This window comes from Osmerus eperlanus, chromosome 20 (genome assembly GCF_963692335.1).
Source record: "Osmerus eperlanus chromosome 20, fOsmEpe2.1, whole genome shotgun sequence".
NCBI classification, from domain to species: domain Eukaryota; kingdom Metazoa; phylum Chordata; class Actinopteri; order Osmeriformes; family Osmeridae; genus Osmerus; species Osmerus eperlanus.
This window is the reverse complement of record NC_085037.1, coordinates 10,994,547-11,021,067: the sequence shown is the minus strand read 5'-3', so window position 1 is coordinate 11,021,067 and position 26,521 is coordinate 10,994,547. Positions and strand designations below refer to the sequence as shown.

The window sequence follows — 26,521 nt, the reverse complement described above, 5'->3', positions numbered from 1 at the left end:
CGTAAAGGCCAACCAAAATTTTATTAAGGGATCCAACAGGGACTTGAAATGGAATTGTTTCCTCACATGATAGAGAAGAACATTCAGTTTTACAAAACGTTCCTCTTTATTGGTTTGGGTTGACCTGAACAACCAGGAAAAATAAGAGAAAAAAAAACAGGTGAATCATATAACGAACAATAAATAGTCTCTGTTAATGAAAATAATCAGTCCTTGTCTTAGTAAAGCTGGCACATCTGTGGATGTTGACAGTGGCATAGAAAGCACATTTGTAACTGGAATTTGTTTGGAAACAAACAATTTGTTTCTGGAGAAATGGTGACACTTTATTACCAATTAAGTTCATTAACATTGGGCCTTGTCGGTTCATACTTTAACCTATTTTCTCTACATGTAATCAACACACATTTACAAAGATTTACAGCATTGAATTAAAAGAGATGTGGGTGTTTGTCAGCGTATGCTGTTGCCAGGCAACAAGAGGAAGAGACAAAGCGAGTCATTAAAAACGCCAGACAATGTACACGTGAGGCAAAAAGGGGACTTAACTCAAACTTACAGAAATACTTCTTACAAAGGTACAGTATTGAGTTGGAATTTAAAATGTAATTATTTATTTATTGGTACTTCATTGTACACTTTCGAGGCATCACTTTTTATGAAGGGGTTGGCTTGCTCTGTCAACTCTGAAATATATATATTTTTAATCAATATTGCAGATATAAAACATTACCATTCAAAGTGACCACGATATATAAGAAAAAGCACCAATTATCGGACTATCAAGTCTTGTTTATATTCCTTCCTGTCCAAGCCTCTTGGGGATGACTTAGGTCGGCCTTGCTCTCTCTAGTCTAGTAAGGGGGTGGGACAGTCAGGCATGACTGACAGTGACCACCACCAATCCCAGACCAGAGCTTGTTAATTCAGAGGGGTGGGTGGCTGTGAGTGGCTGTGATGGGGGTTCAAAGTGTGGTGGGGGGGGGGGGGGGGGGGGGGCGAACAGAGACTCCAAACAGTTCGAACTGAAGGTCGTCGATTCAGGGTGTGGGGGCAACGTCAGTCACCGTAATTCCGCCCCCCACTCCTCACTCTCTTGATGGTGTCCAACTGAGATAAGCAACTTCACTCTTTCTCATCTCCATCTCTCCTCATCTCTCTCTTTCTCCTCTCCTCCTCTCTCTCTCTCTCTCTCTCTCTCTCTCCCAGGTGTTGTGGGTAGCAGGTGGAGAGATGTGTCTTTAGACGCCGGGCCCTTTGACCCTGGCGGAGTCCTGTAGTCTCGGGGAGGTGTAGGCTGAGGCTGCCAGACACGCCGCAGCCTCACAGAACCCTGGGAGGCCGGGAGGACCCGCCTTACCGGGGTGACCAGCCTCTCCTGCCGAGCCCTGGGGTCCTCGTTCGCCTGGTCTACCGTCCCTCGCCACGCCATCGATACCGGGAGAGCCTGGAGGAGGAGGGACAGAGAGAGATGGAGGGGAGAAGAGAGGTTGAGGTAGAGGGGAGATATTAGAGAAAGAAGAAACGGAGAAGCAGGGAGGGGAGGAAGAGGAACAGGAGGATATGGAGAGAATGACGGAGAGAGGAAGAGTTTAGTCCTTCGAATCTTTATCTCCCTCTGTCTCCCTGTCTTTACATGGGTGTGCTGGAAGTGTCTTGTCTGCCTAATGAAGAGAAGCTCCTCTGCAAGAGAGAGGAGAGGTGAAGACGTGGAGGGAGGGAGGGAGGGAGGGAGGGAGGGGGGGGAGAGAGGGGGGGAGAGAGGGGGGGAGGGAGTGAGGGGGGGAAGAGGTGGGGAGGGAGGGAGGGAGGGAGGGCGGGAGGGAGGGAGGGAGTGAGGGGGGGAAGGGGGGGAGAGAGGGGGGGAGGGAGTGAGGGGGGGGAAGAGGTGGGGAGGGAGGGGGGGAGGGAGGGAGGGAGTGAGGGGGGGAAGGGGGGGAGAGAGGGAGGGAGGGAGGGGGGGAGGGAGGGAGTGAGGGGGGGAAGGGGGGGAGGGAGGGAGGGGGGGAGGGAGGGAGTGAGGGGGGGAAGGGGGGGAGAGAGGGAGGGAGGGAGGGAGGGAGGGGGGGAGGGAGGGAGGGAGGGAGGGAGGGGGGGAGGGTTTCACCTGGGATTCCTGGTGGTCCAGGCTGGCCCGCGTGAGGGCGACCAGGCTCTCCTCGATCTCCCTTCCCTCCTCTCTTTCCTGGAAGAGGACGAGGACCAAAGGGTCAGTTTCACCTGCCAACATCACCTGCCATAGCTTTGAAGAACCACCTCACGCCTTTACGAGGCTTTATGTCCGGTGGCCTGATCTTCTACACAATCTCCAACTCTACCTTTCAGTCCGGTGTTGCCAATCTGGCCCGAGGATCCGATAATGCCTGGGATGCCCCGGGCACCTGTGAGACCGTGAGGGCCCTGGGGGCCAGGGGCTCCGGGGGGTCCAGGGGGGCCTGGGGGGCCCATGACACCGGCTCCTCCCAGCACTGCCCTCTTAGCACTCACTGCCACCGCCGCCAGCCTCTCTGGAGAAGGAGGCAGGGAAAAACGGTAATTTCTTTCGTCATAATTTATCTTGAGATATCTTGTCCATCTTTTCTTATAATAACCGCTGGATGACTTACGAGATGGACGCCTGAAGGAAATGAGCGCGTTAAAGTTGGAAATTGAAAGTTTCTCACCTTGAAGCATCTTCAGCACCACCTCAATGATATGTTGGTCGGATGCGTCTCGTCCCTGCAGGTAAACAATCAAACAGGATGTAAACACTGCTACATCCTGATTAATAAAACAGCACAGCTTGATCTAGCAATCCTTGGCATAACAAAACACTGTCTTCTTCTGTGTGTGTGTGTGTGTGTGTGTGTGTGTGTGTGTGTGTGTGTGTGTGTGGGTGTAAGTCAGGGGGGGGGGGCGGAACTCACCGCCGTGCCGAGGATGCCTGGCATGCCTGGTACTCCCCTCTCCCCGTTGAGGCCCCTGGGTCCAGGCAGGCCTGCGGGACCCTGGTCCCCTGGTTTACCCGGGTCCCCTGTGGGGCCGTTGTGTCCAGGGTCCCCCCTCACTCCTTGCTGTGGGAGGGGGGAAAAGGAGAAGAAAGAGAGAGAAGCGTGGATAAGGAGATGGGCTGACAGATAAATGGAGGATTGATGGGAAGAAGGAAGTAAATGTTCCTGTTCCTGCTCCTACCTGTCCTTTGGGTCCAGGTTCACCAGACAAACCCTGTCAAGACCAACAGGAGTCACAGTCAAAACCTCACGCACGCCCATGCGACAATACCAGCAGTTTGAAGTCATTGAATGTCCTGTAAATAGATAAAGATCGCACTGACCTTTTCACCTTTCTCTCCAGCCAAGCCCTCAACACCTGGGTCACCCTGAAGGAGAGATGGAGAGAGAGAGACAGATAGAGACAGACAGACAGATAGAGAGAGAAAGAAACAGAATGAGAGAGAGACAGAACAAGAGAGAGACAGAGTGAGAGAGAGAAGCGTTTGAAACGGAAGAAGAAGAGGCAGAGTTAAGCAAAATCACAAGAAAGCCGAGAAAACCATGATCTCAGTGGAACATTCCCCAATGAATACATCCACAGAATGTGAATGTATCAGAAACCCTATCTGTTTGGTTCTTGAACAAGTTCTCGTTACTTACAAAGTCTCCCTTCGCCCCAACTTTTCCTTGGAATCCCTGGGAAGACCATAAATACATAAATAAAGTGAAATACATAATATATATAGCCATAAAGAGGCAAGGACAGCATATATTGATTCACCCTGAGACGTGAGACGCCACAAAGTAAGAAAGATGTAGTTTCATCTCTGAAACATGCAAGATGATGGCTCCTGGATTTTCATTTATATTGCTTAGGCCCCTTGCAAGTGATTGACTGTGTGGTGGTAGGCTGGGTATTAATGGGTAAACACTGCCACCAACAGGCAGGTAACTGCATGAAGTGTTGAAATGTGGCGCATCCATCCAAACAAAAACACACACACACACACCTTGTCTCCCTTGGTGCCTGTGATGCCTTGAGCCCCTGGGATGCCCATCGGCCCTCTCTCTCCATGACCTCCCTGCAAGAACAGAATGAAAGCGGGCACTGAACACACACAAACCCACCAGTCCGTATAGACCCGTAAGTCCAGACTCAGTCACCATTCACATTCATAGACTTCTGATTTGGTAGATTCGAGTTAGTGTTCCGTGCAGAGCTGACTCACGACTTTGCCGACCACACCCTGGGGGCCCACGAGGCCCCTCTGGCCTCGGTCACCCTGAGAGAAGAAGGGAGGAGAGACAGAGGTCAGCCATGGGAGCAGGGATTAGAAGAAAACGTGTTGCTGGGAGGACTGTGGGACGTGTGTACCTTAGGCCCTGGAACACCCTCCATACCAGCCTCGCCAGGAAGACCAGGCTCACCCTAGGAGAGAGAGAGAGAGAGAGAGAGAGAGAGAGAGAGAGAGAGAGAGAGAGAGAGAGAGAGAGAGAGAGAGAGAGCACAGTTAATTCTACATGCACACACACAAACACACGTGTGTGTAGTACTGTGTTAGCCAAGGCTGGGTCCAGTAGTGTGTTTCACATGGTCATGGTGAGAGTGTGAGGGCTGCAGGGATACCCAGTGTGAGGGTGTGAGGGCTGCAGGGGTACCCAGTGTGAGGGTGTGAGGGCTGCAGGGATACCCAGTGTGAGGGTGTGAGGGCTGCAGGGGTACCCAGTGTGAGGGTGTGAGGGCTGCAGGGGTACCCAGTGTGAGGGTGTGAGGGCTGCAGGGATACCCGTGTGAGGGTGTGAGGGCTGCAGGGATACCCGTGTGAGGGTGTGAGGGCTGCAGGGGTACCCAGTGTGAGGGTGTGAGGGCTGCAGGGATACCCGTGTGAGGGTGTGAGGGCTGCAGGGATACCCGTGTGAGGGTTTGAGGGCTGCAGGGATACCCGTGTGAGGGTGTGAGGGCTGCAGGGATACCAGTGTGAGGGTTTGAGGGCTGCAGGGATACCTGTGTGAGGGTGTGAGGGCTGCAGGGGTACCCGTGTGAGGGTGTGAGGGCTGCAGGGATACCCAGTGTGAGGGTGTGAGGGCTGCAGGGGTACCCAGTGTGAGGGTGTGAGGGCTGCAGGGATACCCGTGTGAGGGTGTGAGGGCTGCAGGGGTACCCAGTGTGAGGGTGTGAGGGCTGCAGGGATACCCGTGTGAGGGTATTAGGGCTGCAGGGGTACCCAGTGTGAGGGTGTGAGGGCTGCAGGGGTACCCAGTGTGAGGGCTGTAGGGGTACCAGTGTGAGTGTGTGAGGGCTGCAGGGGTACCCGTGTGAGGGCTGCAGGGGTACCAGTGTGAGGGTGTGAGGGCTGCAGGGGTACCCGTGTGAGGGCTGCAGGGGTACAAGTGTGAGGGTGTGAGGGCTGTAGGGGTACCCGTGTGAGGGTGTGAGGGCTGCAGGGGTACCCGTGTGAGGGTGTGAGGGCTGCAGGGGTACCCGTGTGAGGGTTTGAGGGCTGCAGGGATACCCGTGTGAGGGTGTGAGGGCTGCAGGGATACCAGTGTGAGGGTTTTGAGGGCTGCAGGGATACCTGTGAGGGTGTGAGGGCTGCAAGGGTACCCGTGTGAGGGTGTGAGGGCTGCAGGGGTACCCAGTGTGAGGGTGTGAGGGCTGTAGGGTGTACCCAGTGTGAGGGTGTGAGGGCTGCAGGGATACCCGTGTGAGGGCTGTAGGGGTACCAGTGTGAGTGTGTGAGGGCTGCAGGGGTACCCGTGTGAGGGCTGCAGGGGTACCAGTGTGAGGGTGTGAGGGCTGCAGGGGTACCCGTGTGAGGGCTGCAGGGGTACAAGTGTGAGGGTGTGAGGGCTGCAGGGGTACCCGTGTGAGGGTGTGAGGGCTGCAGGGGTACCCGTGTGAGGGTGTGAGGGCTGCAGGGTTTACCCGTGTGAGGGTGGAGGGCTGCAGGGGTACCCGTGTGAGGGTGTGAGGGCTGCAGGGGTACCTGTGGTCCAGAGGCTCCGGCCGCTCCCACGTGACCTCTGGGCCCCGTCTCTCCCTGGGCAGAGAGAGAAAGACGTCACATCAACTTTTAGGACTTTGGGCTTCTTATCCAAAGTGACATACAAACAGTGCATGTAGAAAGTACACCAGAACATTGGGGTCAGCTGGCTGAGCGCTTAGGGAATCGGGCTATTAATTAGAAGGTTGCCGGTTCGATTCTGGACGTGCAAATGACGTTGTGTCCTTGGGCAAGGCACTTCACCCTACTTGCTAAGAGCGTCTGCTAAATTACTAAATGTAAATGTAACATCAGGGATCAGAAGTGCAGAGTTCTAACAGGATTTGGGTGGGGTCTAACAGGGTTTGGGTGGGGTCTAACAGGGTTTGGGTGGGGTCAAGAAGGCTCTGTGTTTACAGGCACACTTGGCAGGCAATATGAAGACAACCATGACACAACAATGGTCACCCTTCCAGAAGGGAGATGAGGGAAAAGGCGTACCTTGATTCCAGCACCACCCTTGGTTCCAGGACTACCAGGTAACCCCTACAGGGGACACAAGGTCAAAGGTTAAAGCAGTCCACAGGAGGTGAAAAATATGGAGCTCAGAAGGGGAAACTCCTTCCAAAAACCATGCAATGATTACACTGTGCAGGTGTGTGTGTGTGTGTGTGTGTGTGTGTGTGCTTGCATGCGCGTGTGTATGCATACGTCTGTGTGACTACTGGTTAACCAGTGGGAGATATAAAACTAAAATGGACTAAGTGACTGTGTTTGTGTCATTGGCAGTTCTCACACAGCAGTTGTGTATTTCAAGCTTCATTAACCCTCACTGATACACACACACTATCTCTCTTTCTCCCCCACACACTTAAACACCCAAACACACAGTTCATTATGATGAATCACTCGCTCGGGGAATGAAACAATTTCAAGGGTGTTTAAATAAAATAACGGCTCAAGTCAAAGGTCAAGCTGGATGTTTGCCCGCAAAACAATTCACTGGTATTCACTACCTGTTTAGTCTGTTAGTGGCTTATTTGTTTTCTGTAGGGGAATTTGAGTCCTAGAGAAAAGTAGGCTGAAACAAACACGTACACGCTAACACACACACACATGCACGCTAACACACACACACACATACACGCTAATACACCACACACACGCTAACACAAACACACACTCGCGAGCACAAGTTCCGGACACTAAACCTGTCACTCACTGCAGTGCCCTGATGACCCGGAGGACCAGGTCTCCCAGCCTGCCCCGGGCCTCCCTGTAGAAAGAAAACAGGAGAAGAAGACACCTCAGTCTTCTGGATCGCATGCTGATCACCCTCGTCACAATGCCCATTTAGATCCCCTGGCATGCAGGGTGTTTATGCCAGGCTCCTACCTTGATGCCAGGGATGCCAGGTGTGCCATCCTTCCCATCGATGCCTGGCAGGCCCTGGAACAGCAGACAGGGGTTAAACAGACCAACCAACACGGAAGGATCTAATGACGTTGGAACACGGATGCATGCTCACTCACGTTCTCTCCCTTTTTGCCAACAGCTCCCTGTGGGCCCTTAATACCCTGGCTGCCCTGTGGGTCACATCATTATCGCCATCATTATCCCTGTCATCATGATTTGCCACTACAAGGCTTGGAAAAAAAGCAGTTCCAGGCAAGGCAATGATTGACTGACAGTCAATCAACACAACAAGTTGTGTTGAATCTCTGGTGTGTGTGTGTGTGTGTGTGAGGACAGTGGGGATGATGGACAGAGACTCACCACGAGGCCTTTCACTCCAGCCTCTCCAGGGGGGCCCCTGCGGTCCCTCCTCACCCTACAGAAAACACAGAGCAGCTGAACTGAGCACCTGTCCTCTGTCTGTGTGTGTGGGTGTTTGTGGGTGTGGTGTGAGTGTGTGTGTGTGTGTCCTTGGTACTTACTGGGGGCCCTGGAATGCCAACAGGTCCAGTAATGCCCTTATAGCCCCGAGGGCCCTGCGAGAAACCAAGGAGAAATTAGGCCGTTTCCTGTTTGTGTCTACCTCTTGTCTCGGGACACACAAGTCTATGTTAACATGCATTATCATGCCAATCTTTACGATTAAGGGCTAATAAGCAGAGCATTTATTGCTAATCGGAGCTACACAATGCCAAGCAGACTGTTTGGCAGTAAGCCTGGGTGCTAACTTGGCTAACACGGCTAACGCTAAGACGGATGGCTGCAGTGCATCATTAACTACAGATGGAGGCACAGGGGACCTGGACAACCCCAGCTCATGAGAGAGAGAGAGAGAGAGAGAGAGAGAGAGAGAGAGAGAGAGAGAAGAGAGAGAGAGAAGAGAGAGAGAGAGAGAGAGAGAGAGAAGAGAGAGAGAGAGAGAGAGAGAGAGAGAGAGAGAGAGAGGGAGAGAGAGAGAGAGAGTAGAGAGAGAGAGAGAGGAGAGAGAGAGAGAGAGAGAGACGAGAGAGAGAGAGCGAGAGAGAGAGAGAGATTTGTTTACATCCTTTCCATATGTCCCCATCGATGGTAACATATAGTGTTGGTATAGCTGAACAGACCGGCCCTTGCCTACTTGGCACACGAGGCTTGAAGTCATAAGTGACTGGTTTCCGACAATGGGAGAAGGTACATTTGGAGGGAGACAGAGTTATGGAGTAAGGGGATGGAGGGAGAGTGGGAGAGGGGGGTGGGGAAAGGGGGGAGATCCTACAGTACTCACCGCCTCACCCTTGGGTCCCATCATTCCGGGGTAGCCCCTCACACCCATCGGACCCCTGTAACAGAGGGATGAGAGAGGGAAGAGAGGGATGAGAATGAGTGCGTTGACACAGTTAGCCAGTGGCTGAGCTGTTGGTTTGTGATTCTTGGTGTGCGGCATCGGAACACTGTGTTTTACCCGGAGGTCCTGGGATGCCCTGCTCCCCTGAGATGCCAACATCACCCTTCGTGCCCTGAGAGAGAGAGAGAGAGAGAGAGAGAGAGAGAGAGAGAGAGAGAGAGAGAGAGAGAAGAGAGAGAGCTAGAGAGAGAGAGCGAGAGAGAGAGAGAGAGAGAGAGACCACTGCATTATACTTCAGTGTGTGGGATCAAAACATACCAACAACTACACTGAAGCTTCACTTCCAGCTCCTGACCACGGTTTCTCCTTCTCCATAGCCTAATCCACACACACAACATATTCACACCTACAGTAACAGTACCTTAGTCTATTAAGTTAAACATTGCCAAGTAATGATGTCATCATTTGAGGGTGTTTAATAATGTTACCACCACCGGGCAGGTCAGTAGCTGTTTCTGCTGTGCCCAGCAGTAGTCCTGTCAGAGCCAGCCTCCAGCCTAACTCAGAGCAGCCTCCAGCCTGCCTCGGAGCAGCCTCAAGCCTGCCTCAGAGCAGCCTCAAGCCTGCCTCAGAGCAGCCTCAAGCCTGCCTCAGAGCAGCCTCAAGCCTGCCTCAGAGCAGCCTTAAGCCTGCCTCGGAGCAGCCTCAAGCCTGCCTCGGAGCAGCCTCAAGCCTGCCTCAGAGCAGCCTCAAGCCTGCCTCAGAGCAGCCTCAAGCCTGCCTCAGAGCAGCCTCCAGCCTGCCTCAGAGCCAGCCTCGCCCTGCAGAGCATTGCGGATCCCAGAGTCTCAGGACTGGGGCTCTGGCTGTGCTTCTGAGAGCCGGATCCTGCTGTTCACAGATCGGGGGGCTAAGTCTTCTGGCTCTTCTGGCTCTGCTGCAGAGCCTCCTCAAGCCCTCAGTGTGCTCATTAGCTCTGCTTAATACACCCAGGTGAGTCCCCCTGCCTCAAGTCCTCCCCTCTCATCCTTCCCCCACCCTGTCTGGCTCTCCACCATCCTTTTCATCTGGCTCGCTGCGTGCTGCCTGTCTGCCAGCGCCAGGCCTGACTAATCGCACCCAGATTAGGGCCAGTCATGTGCCTCGGGGGGCTTCATTAGAGCTAAACCCTGCCTTTGCTAGTCCTGCCGGAGTGTGTGTGTGTGCGCAACAATGCCGCGCGCGTGTGTGTCGTGTTCGTATGTGTCTGTTTACTTTCATATATACAGAAGGCACACTTGGCTAGGCTCAGACAGACAGGTTCTCAGACACACAGGCAGGCAGACAGACAGACAGACAGACAAGAAGACACACAGACAGACTTGATATCGCTCACCAGTGTTCCGATGCTTCCAGGCTCTCCAAGCACACCAGCTCGGCCTTTGTGTCCCTGTAAGGACACAAGTTCATGAATAATCTTAACCCGTCTTCACAAGGCAAAGCAAAATGAGGAGGTGAACAGCCTCACCTTGACCCCCTGGAGACCTTGAGGGCCTTTGGGACCTGCTGGGCAGTTGATAGGACACTAAGAAGAGAGAGAAAGATGTTAGAGAAAGTATCTAACATCATTAACATCAACTGAAGTGATGCTTCGACTGTAAGGATTTTTTTTATTTTTCTGTTGCTGATCTTTTAAGCCTGTCTGCCAAAATGGGGAGAGATTAATACTGTATGTCATGCCCCTGAGCATCGTAGGCATGGAAACAAGATAGTGTATGCACATTTGACAGGCTTCACAAGGCTAGGCAATGTTCTGCATACCATCTACTGGTATTGTAATGAGCCAGGGATGGAAATGAGTGGAGGGCTGGCGAGGTCCAAGTTCATACATGAGTCTATAGGGACCCCCACAGTCATTTTTTAGTTAGGAGGGGTCCACATTTTATTATGTACCATGTCAGTAGGGCTTGATAGGTTATTGTTCCAATTCCAAATGTTCCAAACATTAGATTTCGTAACATTAAAAAGTGGAAAAGATCAGGATAAGATGGTAAAAAATATTTTCGATTTTGTAATGGTTATATTTCAGGGGACTGCCCTCCCCCACGAGTCATACTTTATTTCGGGAGATGCTGTTTGGAGGGTGGTGTCAGAAGCACAGGGGAAGGGCGGATCGACACAGGAACAAGGAATGCAGATCGGAGTTAAGATGGTCTTACCTGGAACTCTGCACTGCCCTCCTCACCTCCCAGAAACTTCCCTGGAGGACCCTGAGAGAGAGGGGGATGGAGAGCGAGGGAGAGCGAGGGTGAGGAGGGAGGAGGGGAGGGAGGGGAGGGGGGGGGACATTAAAAAAACGTTTAAAAAAAACATGTTTTGATAAGCAAGTGTAAGAGAGATGGAGACAGAGAGAGATGGAGAGTCGCCGAGATGAAGAAAAAGATAGATATTCAGCCAGAGAGAGACAGGTCGCGAACTGAATCTCAAGCTGAGCCAGGAGTCTCTCTTTCTTCCTGTCTCAGTGTGCTAGATATTGACTTAGAGAGTATAGACTTTCTTCAGCCTGGCCCTGATGTATACAGTCGGCAGGTAGATGAGACAGGGCAGCCTTATTTAATGGGACTTTATTTACTCTGGGACAGCAATAAACCAAAACAAATACCCTCCTCTGGGCTGTCTGCATCACTCTCCATGGAGCTACACCACACCTGGAATCACTCAGGCACCGCGACAAACAAACACACACACACACATAACCCCAGAATAGATTTGGCCTACACATTACTGTACTTCTAAGCACAATAGCTTGGTGTAAAATAGCTCAGTGTTAAACGACGAGTGTGTAACTTCCTGGTTTCTGTCTGGTACTGGGTGTGTAACTTCCTGGTTTGCATCTGGTACTGGGTGTGTACTTCCTGGTTTGTGTCTGGTACTTGGTGTGTACTTCCTGGTTTGTGTCTGGTACTGGGTGTGTACTTCCTGGTTTGTGTCTGGTACTTGGTGTGTACTTCCTGGTTTGTGTCTGGTACTGGGTGTGTACTTCCTGGTTTGTGTCTGGTACTGGGTGTGTACTTCCTGGTTTGTGTCTGGTACTGGGTGTGTACTTCCTGGTTTGTGTCTGGTACTGACTGTGTACTTACTGGTTTTCCTGCAGCTCCTGAGATTCCGGGGCTCCAGGGGGACCAATGGCACCCTGAGAGAGGCAGAGGAAGAGGAGGGGAAACCTCATGAGGAAGACTAACAGACCAACTGTAAGTGATGAAGACTAGGGTTGTAGTCGATCAGGTTCTTGGTCCTGGATTGACAGGAGGTAATGTAATGGATGCATGTGATCCTGTAGAGAGCTCTGTGGACTTACCTTGGGTCCAGTCACCCCAATCTCACCAGGGAGACCAATTGGTCCTGGTGCACCCTATTTAGAGACGGACAGAGAAGAGAGATTTATCAATAAATGCACCCTTCCAGTGTCAATTAATTCACAGTTCAATATAATTGGCTCAAGGACTTAGTAAGTAATTGGTTGGGTGTGTGTGTATTACAAAGGGCCTATCAAGACGGACCTTGTAATTGACCAATGCATTTGATAGGCACTTAAAATCCACTTACAGCCAATCCAGGAAGGCCAGGTCCCTATGGAGCGGAAGTAGAGAGAGAGGATGGGAAGGGGGGATCAAGGGTTAAAAGCCATCGATGTTTCAATTATCGAATCAAGAAAAATAATTAGCCTTTGGCAACGGTAATTCAATGGAGAACATATCCACACAACCATGACACCAGATAGAATGGGACTGTCCCTGTCATACCCTTTCACAGAGAAAACTAGTAGTGTGTGTTTAATCTGTCAGCATGATTAAATTGTAAACACGTGTCGGGGAAATTGCATTTAGACAAAGGAACTAATTTATTCTGTGTTGTTGCATCCATGCATGTCACCAGCTGACTTCAGTGTGTAAACATTAATGGTTGGCGTGCATTTCCTGTGGACCCATAGCACCATCTAGGGTGTATTGTGGGTAACTGAGTATTAAAGAGTTTCCTCTGATGACTTTACGGTTTGTGGCGTGTAGCTTGTACAATGTGTAGTGTTGAGGTGATGCTGCTTCAAGTGTACTTACAGGGGGCCCAGGCTCACCACCAGGTCCAGGCTGGCCCTGCACAACACAACAACAAACAATATGACTGGTTGACTCAGATTAAAGGCAGCGTGTGATAGGATCAGAAAAGTGATCTGCCAGCGGTTCAGATCATCAGTATAGCAACGTGGTGATAATAAAATAAAGTGAGTTTTCTTTGCATGAATGGCATTGTCTTTTCACTGTCACGGTTGGAGAGTTTTGAAAAGAAGAAAAAGGGAGAGAGATTCTTGCCTTAGGTCCAGGGCTACCGATAGGCCCTCTATCTCCCTTTGCGCCAATCAAACCCTGGAGGGAGGGAGAGAAAGAAAGACAGGAGACAGAGACAGAGACAGAGAGACAGAGAAAGAGAGAGAGAGAGAGAGAGAGAGAGAGAGAGAGAGAGAGAGAGAGAGAGAGAGAGAGAGAGAGAGAGAGAGAGAGAGAGAGAGAGAGACTGTTAAGGCATTGCTTGACTGAGCTAATACTCCATCTGACCCGAATTCCCTTCATCACGACGGGACAAACTCTTGATCAAGGTTGACACTTCCTGGAGACTAAGAGGCTAGAAGTATTGAGATTCCGGAGGGGATTATGAGCCAAAGCCCAGAAGAATGTTTTTGTTTCTGGTAGCATGTGACTGTGAGAACTGGACAGTGGTCACTTCCTGGTTCACTACAGAACCAGTGTATGGATTCACCTCAGTCAAGTCATTTAAGATACAAGCAACTTTCAAATGACAGGCGAGTGATGATGGATATGAGAGGCGACTCACATCAATGCCGTTCTCCCCAGCAGGTCCATCTGCACCTGCCTCGCCTGGTTCCCCCTTTGGGCCCTACAATACACACAGACACATTAGGCACCCACGTACAGGAGTGTGCAAACTATCACACACACATACACAGATGATAGAACTTACTAGAAGACCAGGAGGTCCAGGAGGTCCTGTGTCTCCCTACAGAAAGATAGAGAGAGAAGAAGAGGTTTGAAAAAGAGAGTTTGTTGTTCATAAGTATCAAATGTGTAAATAAATTGGTGTGAGTTGGTGGAAACACAGACCCAGTGGCCACAGAGAGAGTATTGTAGTAATGTATAACTGTCTGTCATCCAAAGATCTCTGATCCTAAACGTATCCCAATCATTTCCCTTGAATGTTTTGTGACTTTTTCTGTTCGGATGTGAACAACACATTACTTTACAACATAAGGTTAGCTCAAGAGCTGGTGACCATTACAGGAAGGAGTTCGGTTAAGTTTTTCCTTAACTGTTTACACGGTAGTCATCCATATCACTATACTCTTGATCAATTTATTGTTTACACCCATCCAGTCTTCCATTAGATATGGTCAGTGCACAAGGCCATATGGGAGGGAAAGACTGCTAGAATTGGTATGCATCCAAAGTACATATTGACTCCACCCTAGAATCATTTTTTGGGGCTACTGTCCCACCGCCCAGCCCACACCTAAAAGGTTTTAATGGAGGACAGAAACTGTGAGATTAATATGGCAGAAAATAGGTGGAGCTATGAATCAGACTTTATTGCACAATGTTACCCAGACTCATATTTAAATCAACACAAAAATATCATCCAATTAAAAAATATATAATTATTGTAGCATGAGCCAAAAAAGTAAGAGCGCTTCAGATAGTTTATTATTTCATTGCATTTGTAAATTCTCTCCGTGTTTCTAGAATCTGTCTCTGTTTAGGCTAAGAATACCTTAAATGTATCACATTACTGTGACATTAGCTCCAACCCTCCTCGAGATGCAGGGAGAAAAAACCCATCTCAAAGCCCTCGTTCTGTGCCATGAACAGTGCCCTTTTGTGCAGTCGTGTTTTCATTCAGAGCGCTCTCAGGTGGTACTACCGCCGTACTACAGGAGATCTCTCCATCGGTATTTCCCCCTGCACAATGACCGTCTTTGTGACAACCTGTTAGCGCTGCTCGCTGCGGCGCGGATACTCACATCAATGCCGTCGGACCCAGGGGTACCGGAGGGGCCGGCTGAACCAGCCTGGCCCTGAGGCCCAGCAGGACCTCTCTGAAATAAAGGAAAATAAGAAGGAAGGTTAGACTGATGTGAATTACGACGAACTTCTTGAATTCATTGATTCATGATATATTACCATATCCATGCAATTCAGATTATATATATATTTTTTTATATATATAAATAAGTGTTTAAATAACAGCAGTTTGTATAGGCTTGAGTGAAAACGTCAAACTCATTGCAAAGACTGAAAACTATATGAATATCTTAATATTATTTAGACACAGTACACCATAGAAGTGTGAAATGTAGATAAAATCCAAACTGCAGCATGTGCTTTGCATAACCCTCAAATATCCCAATCCCCACAGGCCACATCTGCTCTCTGCTTGACAAGGACATACGTAAGAAAGCAACAAAGTTCAACTTTGTATCAGATGTGAGGATTCCTGTGGGCCTAACACCTCACTCAAGAAATTGGCTAAATATTGATGGCACAGCAAGCACAAAGAAAATAAAAGGTTGGTTCAAACGTGGGGGAGGGTACTGGAGGTGGTTCGGTGTAGGGGGAGGGGGGGCTTCAGACCAGGGATGTTTGCTGTACCCTTCCCCCCAATCTTGGAAATGTTTGCTGTCTTTCTTGATCAATCAGCCCCACCCAGGCATAATCCTCACAGAGTTTGAAAATACACTCTGTGATGTAGGATCGGCTTGTTCTACAAAATTCCATGATAAAATCCATCCTTTGTTGTGACGTTTGATAAACAGTAGCTCTCTGCTGGATGCCACGAAGGTGTGATTTGGTGGAGACAGACTTCAGGTCAAACAGTCTGTGTGTGTTTGAATAGGGGGCTTCACTGTAACAAGTTTGTGTCGGTGTGTGCGTGTGTGTGTGTGTGTGTGTGTGTGTGTGTGTGTGTGTGTGTGTGTGTGTGTGTGTGTGTGTGTGTGTGTGTGTGTGTGCGTGTGTGTGTGTGTGTCAACGGAGTGAATGGCCACTTTCTCCTTTTCTTGTAAAAACAGTTTCTTGATTTTCCTTTTTCCTCAAAAATAGAGAACTCTATGCATGCCAAAAATCTCATCCAGGATGTCAAATGATTCTTGATCCATGGTCCATTTTGCAGGGTCATAGTCCACAGACAATACAGGTGAATCACTCATACAACATAGAATATGGATCTGATGTGACCCCCATACACATTCCACACAGACACAGGTCCAACAGATATACATCCAACCAGATCAAATTAATAAATAAAACAAGCATATGTCAGCAATACTATCATCCCACGTTCATATAATTCACCTTTTAGCTTCTTCAACTGCCAACTACCACAACGCCACTTCATTCTTTGGTGCAGTTAAGGTAGTTAACAGCAATTTCCCCAACACATTCCTTGGAGCCCCAGTCCAAACCTCTGTCCTGGGGACTTTTCCCCTCACCTTACCCAAGCTAGAAGCATCTAACACTGGGTAGCTGGGATCCCAAGCCCCCCGGTTAACTCACCACTTGGGCCAAAGCCAGGCACAGAGTCTGCAGCAAGACCCAGCACTTCAACACCGCCAAGAGACCAGCCATGATCCCTCTCCTCTCCCTCTCTCCTCAGCAGTAAATCCTCTCGTCTCTCTCCTCTTTCTACTCCCTTTCTCCTCTCCTGCCCTTGCTCCTAGCCAGAGGACAGCGGTTTGGGAAGAGGTATCCGAAAGGGGGGATAGGGGCTGTGTGCACGGCCCTGAAAAATCCACCCGGGAGAAGTGTGCGGAGGGATGGATGGAGGGATGGATGAAATGAGAGAGGTGTAACCCAGCCCTACAGCCTGCCCCTGAGAACACAGGAGCTCCTGAAAGCCCCCTCCACACACACACACACACACACACACTCACTGGAACCCTGCACACACACATCCCCTTCAGAGAATTTCACAAGTGTTGAGGGCGTGGTGATGACTGCAAGCTCATGACTATGCACACACTAGTCACATTCCTACATTTTGATTGGACACACTGAGCTACTGCATCATGAATAAACAAGTCCTGCCAGGTTCCCACAAGGCGAATGGACATAGCTGCTGCTAAGTTCAACCTCTGAGCAGGAAAGCTGCAGTAGCCAGTTAGTGAAACATGTTCAGCCCCCTAACACTCTGAACACTTACATTTGGACGAGATAGAGTGAGGGGATTGTGTTAGGGAAAGCTATACGGCAAGGTACATACTTGCCACGTGGTCTGGCATGGTTTGCTGCAATGTTTATATTGGTTTGACCCCTTCTCTCTTTCTCTTGTCTTTGTGTGTTGGCCCTTTGTCTGCCGTCCTCATAGAGGTGTCGTGTCTTTCGATCTTCTCAAAGATTAGCCTGCTGTGTATTCCCACACCAGAAAACTTCAGGGCAACTCTTGAGTTTTGACTGTAAATGATACAACCAAATAGAAAGATAACAAATGAATTAACTCTTTAACACCGGAATGGCAGAATAGCATATGTTCAACGATCCCAACCCCAGCCCATAGTCTGGTGGCACTCGTGTCACAGTAAAAATATATATATTTATAAATAAAAGCTTGTAGGCTCCTGCTTGCTAGCTCACCCGTCCAACACTAGGTGGCAATAGAAGATTATTTTCGGGGGCCTCAGCGAGAATTCCAAAGAAGTCTGCTTTGCCTCATTAGTTGAGTCACCTACTGGTAACATTGGAAATTGGAAGCAACAAAGTACAAATACTTTGTTACTTAAATTGCATTTTTCTGTTTTTGAAGTCCATACTTCTTTACTTTAACTTGAGTGAAAAAGTGTTTTTGTGTACTTAAAAAAAATGAGTATCTGTACTTCTACTTGAGAGAAGGATGTGTGTACTTTTGCCATCTCTGTACAGGAAAGCTGTGGTCTGGTTCACCCACCCATAAAAACCTGTTTATCTGTCTGTGTGTATGAGTGTACAGTTTATCGAGTTAATTACTTTAGACAACTGATTGCTTGAGCTGTCTCTCCTGCCCATACTGGTAGAAGTTTGAGGTTTAATTTCTATCATATTTCTGACTAACCATTCATATCATTATGGTCGTCCCTAACTGTAACTTTCTTTCCTTCTCCCCATCTCTCGTTCCTCCTTCTATGGTATGTTTCATTCCCAGATATATCTTGCCACATTTCCCATCCCATCCACTCGCCCTTCTCATTCTCTTTTCTTTCTTCTCTCTCTTCGCCATCTGCCACTCTCGTTCTTCCATGGAAAGAGGGTTCCAGAGAAATTATATCTGCGCTCTCTTCGCCATGGGCTGTCTTCAATATTTAATCGAGAGTTTGTTTGAAGAGCTCGGAATATGAGTGTGGGATAAAGAGATGTGGCTCTTGTGTGTGTGTGTGTGGTGTCTTCTGAGATGAAAGCCTTTCTCCAGTCAGATGGAATTGATTTACTGTTCTTCTTCTCTGCCTCCCTCCAGCATCTCATCCCAGCTCCTTTGGCTGTCTCAGTCTGATGACAGTCAGTGGAGCAGGAAAAATGTCTGGTAACAACGTTTTTAAAACACTGTCCTTAAAAACTGCGATGGACGATGCTGAACTTATATTTGAGGCAAAACAATGCTGAGAGAATAGTCTGAGTGTCGAAAATGTCAGTGATCCCAAAGATGTCAGTGATCCAAAAGATGAATTCAGGCTTATACAACATTAATAACAGACATATTAATATTACATCTTTATTAGTGAACAAGATGTCCACTTCTATAATGGAGTACCGGATGCGAAACATTCTTTGCTGTGTCAGGATTGTTCACTTTAAAAATGCACTTCTGAGGCACATACAAGTACACGCACGGGCAAATGCAAACACAAAACCAATCCTTTGTTTACCTATGAACATATGGACAGGTGAGTCTATGACGTAACTATCCCCATTTTGTTTGAGTTACACGGCGCCGCTTTTTTGTTTTGTTTTGTAGATTTCAATCATTCAACAAATGAAAATATGTATGTTTAACGTACAACCATCACGTTCAAGATTGTATCCTTGTGTCAAAGATTGTGTCAAACCTATACTATGAACGGGATCGAAAAGGTGGACGTGAACAATGATGTTTCTCTGCACCTGTGACCAACCCCCTCCTTCCCCATTCGCCACACCGACATACACATTAGAGAAGGAGGACGCTAGAACCATTGGGTGGAGCAGTGTCGCGTGCTGCGGATATTCGGTAGGTCGTTAACGAGCGTGGTTTGTTGCGGATGCAAGTCGGTGAGTGCGCGGACATGGAAATGAAGAAGTGGAGCTGGTGTGTGTGAAAGACAGCGGAGGGGCTCGACACAGGCGGTTGGACATGGACGATTCAGAGCCCGCAGAGGACGGTCTGCTCGCGAGCTGGCGGTGGAACCGGAGCGCACGGGACCAGGCTCAATTGAAACACAAGATTCGGGATCTACCGGGACTTCTGAAGCACGGGCTGCACCTGCGAAAGAAGAGCGTGAGTATCAACCGTGTCCTTCCATGGGGATGGTAATCATTAGCGCTGGCTGGCTGTTTCTGCCGCCCCCGTGCTCACCCCCGGCCGTTTCATATCCTCGTCACGATTCAGGTGTTTGTGTAGTACAAACCATTACTGTCGCCTCGTCAAAGGCGGCAATGTTAACGAGTGTTAGTGTATTTGTAGTGGCCTAATGACCAACCATGCATTGGTTGTTTTCATATCCAAAAGGTTTTTCGAATTAACCATAAATGTCCACTTTAAGGCGACAAACACACACGGAATGTTTCCTCTGTCTCGACGTTCTCCACATTCTGCTCCAACGTGTCTACAAGATAGGTAGGGAGGTTGTCATGGTAGCTGTGTGCCGTATTAGTTAGTCAATCACCACATCCGTGGCTGTGGAGGGACCCATTCATTAACCTTGTCATTGGATTTAGTGAGGTCTGTGTGTTTGTGTTCACGCGGAGGTAAGTAGCGTTAAGGTATGAGAGGAGCTCTGTGCAGACGGGTTGTGAAGACACACAAATGCACTTAGGAAAGGGGGCTTCTGTCTGTCTGTCTACAGGGGCCTTGAACACAGTAATCAGTTCAGCTGAAACTCAATCCTTGTATTGGAGCCTTGTAGACACGGGAGAGAACCCCCTCGTTCAGGTTCCTTCACAGGATATGCACCCAGACCTCTAAGCTGATCAAAGCCTCGTGTATTTGGTTAGAGCATTGATTCGTCCCACTGTGCCACACACCGCACACACCGCACACACCACACACACCACACACACTGCATGCTAAACATCCATGATCAGCGCTGTCTGTCCAGGCTTGCTGAGGAATCCACTCGATGGCTTTTCACACTGTGATGCACATGACTGGGAAGGAGGAATCACAGGATGGATGTGTGTGTGTGTGTGTGACATCTCCGTTCAGTATGCTTATGAAGACCACAGGCTCTAATTAAACTTACCCCTCAGTGGCCTCTGGGAGTGTGTGTGTGTGTGTGTGTGTGTGAGACCTGTGTTTGTGTACTCCTGGGGTCACACGCGTCTGCGTTGGGAGTCAGGGGTGTAGAGTACAAGTGAGATTAGGGAAGAAAGATACTGACAGGTTGATGGAGAAACAGAGATTTAGTGACAGATTATTGGAGTCAGTCGGACAGGATTACCATGGCAACGCAGGCCAGTGGCGCTTCCTTTGCCAAAGGTCATAACAAGAGCAGATGGGTTAGACAGGATGGTCTCTTAGCTGTGTGTTAGATTTGGACTATTCACCTATGTGACGGGTCTATCAGGAAGGCACAACCTTGTCGACAAGAGCTTAGTGTGTGTGGGTGGGTGAGTGTGTGTTTGTGTGCTTGCCAAGCGTGTCAAACTATAGCTCTCAGCCTCACTCAGCATTCTAATCTGAGGGTAATCCATTTCTCCCAGATAATGACCCCACTCTCTTCACCACGTACACACACACACACACACACACACACATACATTGTGTGTGTGGAAATTCATACACTGAATTCTTGCTTTGAAGTTGTCATGTAGATAAATGTGTCGGCCTGTTCTCTTCTAGTCCCTCTCTCCCATTCTCTTCTTCTTCTGTCCCAGCTCACCTTTCTCTCCACCACCTACCTCTTCTCACCATCTCTCTCTCTCTCGCTCTCTCTGTCCTCTCTCTGTCCTCCTCTTCAGTGAGCTTGTGGGATTGATCAGTCATTCTGTTGTGGCCTCTGGCACAGTCCTCTGAGCCTCGTTCTCTGTGTAGGAGGTGTGTGGCGTGTGTGAGGGGGGGGGGGCGATGAAAAGTAAGTAAGTAAGTAGTAAGTAAGACTTTATTTATATAGCACATTTCATACAAGAATTGCAGCTCAAGGTGCTTTACATAAAATCAATAAAAACAATAATACAAGTGATAAACAATTCAAACAAAAATAAAAATCCCAATAAGATCTCTGTTCAAGAGAGAAACCAACTTTAAACATGCATCTTAAAAGTAACAATAATATAATTAATAAAAGTAGGAAAACCCTTTTGAGATAAAATTACTTAAATGCTTCGGTAAAAAGGTAGGTTTTAAGCTGTCTTTTAAAAATGTCTAGAGTGTTTGCTTCCCTAATATTTATGGGTGTAGTGAAGGGTAACAGACAGTGCTAGACACATTTGTCTCAGAATAGGGTGTGGGCTGCGGCTCTGTTGATTGGCTCTTGTGAGGGTGATGAAGATGATGATGAAGAGGATGAGGGATGTTGTGCCTCAGCAGGCTGAGACGAGGCAGGGTGGGGGAGGCGTGTGGAGAGAGGGAGAGAGAGGGGGAGAGAGGGGGGGAGAGGGAGAGAGGGGGGGAGACGGGTGGACAGGTGAAGGGCAGTGGAAGGGAACATTTATTTTGTCTTGCTCGACTGTGTGTGTGTCGCACGCTCCACTTGTCTACCAACCCAAACAGTCTGCACACGTCTGCTGATAAACATTATACACACACACACACACACATACACATACACATACACACACACACAAATTGGCACATGCTGTCTGGACTAGAGCTAATCGATAGATCTCTCTTAACAGCAAGAAAAACTCTGACTCACTCATTCTCCCACACACACACACACACTCTCCTGTGTACAGTCTGAGATCAGGTCAGGTGAGTAGCAGTATCTGAGGGCATACACGCATTGTGCGTCAGAGGAACCAGATCTCTAGAGGTCTCCCAGCAGAAAAGACAGTGTCGTCGTGGTAATGAGCATATAACACGTTGTTCTCTATCTCTCTCCTCATCCCTCCATCCCACACTCGTCCGCTTCTCTCTCCGTCTCTCATCTCTAGGGAGTCAGGTGGCTGAGCGGTTAGGGAGTCGGGCTAGTAATCTGAAGGTTAGCGGTTCGATTCCTGGCTCTGCCAAGTGACGTTGTGTCCTTGGGCAAGGCACTTCACCCTACTTGCCTCGGGGGGAATGTCCCTGTACTTACTGTAAGTCGCTCTGGATAAGAGCGTCTGCTAAATGTAAATGTAAATCTCTGACTCGTTGCCAGATCTGGGTCTGGGTCTGTTTCTCTCTTCCTCGCTATCTCTCTGACTCACTACTAGATCTGTTTGTCTCTGTCGCTCTCTCTGTCTCCCGTCCCCCTCTCTCTTTCATATTCTCTCTTTCATGCTCCATTCTTCTCTCTAATAAATCTTCCATGCTGCCTCCTCAGCTCCTTTTCGTCTCTCGGTTTATTGAATTACGTGTCCTCTAAGTCTGTCATTGGGTGCTGATTGTCCGGGCGAGTGGTCTGGGTTTTGATTGTCCGGACGAGTGGTCTGGGTTGTCCATAGTACAACTGATTTCAGACTGGGAACTGTACTATGATTAATCATGCAGCCCTAGTTCTGGGTACTGGACTGGGTATTATACTGGGGAAGATACTGGGTACCTGCAGGGATGATATGCAGGTCCTGTCATGAAAGCCAGAGTTATTTGGGGCCTGGCAGTACATGGATGACTGCACAGGAGGGTTGAACACGAAGCAATAAAAAAAATACCTGAGGCAAAGACAGTAAATGAAACGCATCTAACTCAAGTGTTCAGCTCCAACTGGACTGCACATGGAGTTGGCTGGTGATGTAGCTGTCTGTCATTACCGAGACATGTATTCTAGCTGAGATTTCTTGCTCAGTGTGTGGATTATCTGGACATTATTTAAAAAGTACTCCATGTGGGTTCAAGATTTAAGGCCAGATGCATTTGATCTCCTTGTGAGTTGTGATGGCCTCAGTGCTGTTTTACAGTAAATGATTGTGGGATTATTATCCTTGATTTACCCTGTGTAATCTAGCTCTGGGATTTATAATCCATAGATTAACAGTAATCCCACATACAGAAAGTTAAATCTTTTAAAAGTGCAGGTACGGCCTGTTTAAAGGCTTTAATTTTTTGACCTATTGTCCTTTAAAAAAAAAGACTTAAATAGTGACTTAAATTTTCGATTGAAGACTGAAGGGGCGATAGGGTGATACCTGCAGCCAGTTACAATGAGCCTTTGACTGTTGTCCTCTTGGTAATCGAACTGGTTTGTTCAGTGTGTGTGTCTGTTCTCTAACTGGGTATATTGTTTTTTGTCTCAACAGCAGTCACCTGATACCATCCCTGGACCCAGCTCTGTACCAACTGTACACAAGGTAGGGGACACGCATACACACGGGTGATGTCATTATCACCAGAGCATAGAGCAGGAAAGTGAGTGAGTTTGTTCAGGCCACAGGTGATCTCACCGGGGGAGTGGGGGGTTTCTTAGGCAGAGTCAGCAGTGTAAACAAGCAGAGAGAGAGAGTGTATGTGTATGTGTCAGCCTTCAGAGAGGTCACAGAGCAGGGGCTGGTCTAGGAACAGCACAAGAACATGAGGGATTTGACTTCTAATGAAAATCCGACAAATTATTATACAGCCTTCTTGCATGTTGGAAATGTCTGAAATGCTTTGCTCATATGATAAGATGATTGATATGCTTGTGTGTGTGTGTGTGTGTCAGTCCTGTTCACAGAGTTTCCCTTGTGCTGGCCGAGCGGTGCGGAATGCTTTCCTGTCTCATGGACCGTACCCTGCTAAAGACAAGATTCACCTGGCGAGGATCATTAGGTAACTGTGTGTTTGTGTGTGTGTTTTTGTGTGTGGGTGTGTAGGGTTATGTGAGGGTAAATCATTTTCAGCATTTGGCTGTTGACCACCTGTCAATAATCTCTGTCCTGATTGGGATATTTGGGTCATGTCCATAGTGAAATAGTCTGAAAAAACTGAGAAAACTGGCCATTTAACACACACACACACACACAGAGCACACTACAGTTTTATATTAACACACATTTACCTATCAATACAGCCTGTCAGCCAGCCAGATGCACCAACATGCACACACACTCTGCACCCGAACACACACACACACATACACACACACACTGGGAACACTGTTCCCTGAGGAAAGACATGGGCAAAGCGTTTAGTGTTTCAGAGGAGAAAGCCTTACGGCGAACTAATGAATAATCAATGATTATTGATTTAATTCAAAAGAAAGGTTTAATGGTACGAAGAGATAAGGCCTGTGTGTTGTGCTCAAATGTGTGCATGTATAAAAATGCTGTGTGTGTGTGTCTCTACAGACGGAGCTATGTGGGGGTTGAACTGGTGCAGTGGTTGTGTGAGCAGTGTGTGTACGTGCGCTGCCGGACAATGGGCGTGCGCGTCTGGCAAGTACTCCTGGAGCTGGGGATCCTGCTGTCGGGTGTGTATGCACACACACATACACATACAGACATACATACAAATGTATGCACACAGACACATACATACAGATGCATGCATACACACACACAAACATACAGATCCATGTACACGCGCGCACACACACGTCAATAAACCATTTGTATTAACGCAAATCAATATGATCAAATTATTTCCTTATTTGGGGGGTGTGCGTATCTCCACAGTGGACCAGAGAGTGGTGTTCGCAGACTCCAACTCCTACTACCAGTTCAGCTTCGAGGAGTGTGAATCTGCTTCCTGTGAGTTCCGCAGCGAGGGGGAGTGGCAGGAGGCAGTTAGGCTCCTCCTCCAGCTCGCCCCCTACGTCCAGTTCCGCTCCGGAGGCGGGGCCAACAACCAGTGAGTAGCCAATCACAACACACCGACCGACCGACCATCTACACGGATACAATCTACACAACATCTCCCCTGGTTTTAGAGCAGCATCTCTGATATGGGTCGAATCTCACTAAGCGTACCTTGTCTCCTGGTCTTCTCTGTCCTGGCCTCTTTTCCAAAGAATTCTATTTTTGACGGCATTTCTGCTTTCCTTGGATCGACAGTGAAGACTGACAGAAAATGTAAAGAGAGAGGAAATCACCTGAGCTGGATTTGAACCTGGGCACCCCAGGCAGGAGGCTGAGTCAGGCGGTGAAGAGACAGGGTGTGAGGAGAGAGGGTGCTAGGAGAGAGGGTGCGAGGAGAGAGGGTGCGAGGAGAGAGGGTGCGAGGAGAGAGGGTGCGAGGAGAGAGGGTGCGAGGAGAGAGGGTGCGAGGAGAGAGGGCGCGAGGAGAGAGGGTGCGAGGAGACAGGGTGCGAGGAGACAGGGTGCTAGGAGAGAGGGCGCGAGGAGAGAGGGCGCGAGGAGAGAGGGTGCGAGGAGAGAGGGTGCGAGGAGAGAGGGTGCGAGGAGAGAGGGTGCGAGGAGAGAGGGTGCGAGGAGAGAGGGCGCGAGGAGACAGGGCGCGAGGAGACAGGGTGCTAGGAGAGAGGCGCGAGGAGAGAGGGTGCGAGGAGACAGGGTGCGAGGAGACAGGGTGCAAGGAGACAGAGGGAGAGGCCAGAGCCCAGGCCTGCTGACAGCGCCCATGTGTGAAACACCAGGAGACCCGTGTCTGCTGTTCAGGGGACAGTCATCAGGGGGCGGTCAACGTGACTCCTGTGAGGCACGTGTAGCGGCCTCGTTGTTGCAGAAGAACCCTCGTTCCACCTCGCTCTCCATGTTTTACACGCACATAGGATCAGACACACCCACACATAGGCACCCACACACACACACACATAGGCACCCACACACGCACACGTAGACACACACACACATAAACCTGTAAGAGTGTGAAACGCGTGTCAGAAAAGAAGCGGAAGCCCTTGTGACAACTTTGACTAGATTCATCAGTATGTAACACACTAATCTCTACATAAACCCTCAATCTGCTGTGGGACAAACACACACGAAAGTGCTGGAGTGTCAGATAGGATTCCCCCCCCCCCCCCCATTCCAGCTCCTGTGTGTGGGATTCTAGCTGAGCTTGCTACTGAACTCAATCTGTCATTCAGTGAGGAAGAGCGAGAGGGAGAGAGAGAGAGGGAGGACAGGAAGGACAGGGAGAGTGAACGAGTGTGGCGGCAGCCTGGGACAGTCGAGAGCGCAGGGAGGAGAGAGAGAGAGAGAGAGAGATTACCCTGAATCAACCGTACAGTTTCACTGTAATACATCTCTCTCTCTCTCTTCCCCTCTCTGTTCCTTTCTCTCTGCCTCCTCCCCTCTCTCTGTTCTTCTCTGTTTCACGTTCATCCAAATGAGGTGATTCATAGTGTAGGTGCTTTCAGAGGGACACAACCCAGATAGAGATGAGAGCGAGGGTGTGATGTTATCACTGTCTGTCCTGCTACTGCATCCATCATCCTGCATGCTTCATCAGATTACATACGCACACACACACACACACACACACACACACACACACAGTCTCGT

General features: G+C 49.1%; 2 protein-coding genes across 2 annotated transcripts in view; one reads left to right on the top strand and one right to left on the bottom strand.

Annotated features, from left to right (window-relative positions):
- Positions 1–1,173: 1,173 nt before the first annotated feature.
- col9a2 (procollagen, type IX, alpha 2) lies at positions 1,174–16,617 on the bottom strand. Its single transcript, XM_062445887.1, is given in 33 exon segments — positions 1,174–1,447; positions 2,108–2,185; positions 2,319–2,507; positions 2,664–2,718; positions 2,907–3,053; positions 3,172–3,204; positions 3,314–3,358; positions 3,633–3,668; positions 3,983–4,054; positions 4,202–4,255; positions 4,348–4,401; positions 5,960–6,013; positions 6,458–6,502; positions 7,179–7,232; positions 7,352–7,405; positions 7,489–7,537; positions 7,729–7,787; positions 7,894–7,947; positions 8,673–8,727; positions 8,852–8,904; positions 10,108–10,161; positions 10,240–10,296; positions 10,931–10,981; positions 11,852–11,883; positions 11,886–11,904; positions 12,070–12,123; positions 12,318–12,341; positions 12,827–12,862; positions 13,079–13,132; positions 13,599–13,661; positions 13,746–13,781; positions 14,800–14,874; positions 16,331–16,617. Coding segments are annotated over 33 exon segments (2,073 nt in total). The 5' UTR covers positions 16,403–16,617; the 3' UTR covers positions 1,174–1,241.
- Positions 16,618–18,874: 2,257 nt separating this feature from the next.
- rapgef5a (Rap guanine nucleotide exchange factor (GEF) 5a) overlaps positions 18,875–26,521 on the top strand; it is a 25,079-nt gene continuing 17,432 nt past the window's right edge. The window contains 5 exon segments of the mRNA XM_062446085.1: positions 18,875–19,277; positions 23,378–23,428; positions 23,779–23,885; positions 24,404–24,525; positions 24,731–24,905. Coding sequence (XP_062302069.1) covers positions 19,134–19,277; positions 23,378–23,428; positions 23,779–23,885; positions 24,404–24,525; positions 24,731–24,905 — 599 coding nt within the window. The 5' untranslated portion in view covers positions 18,875–19,133.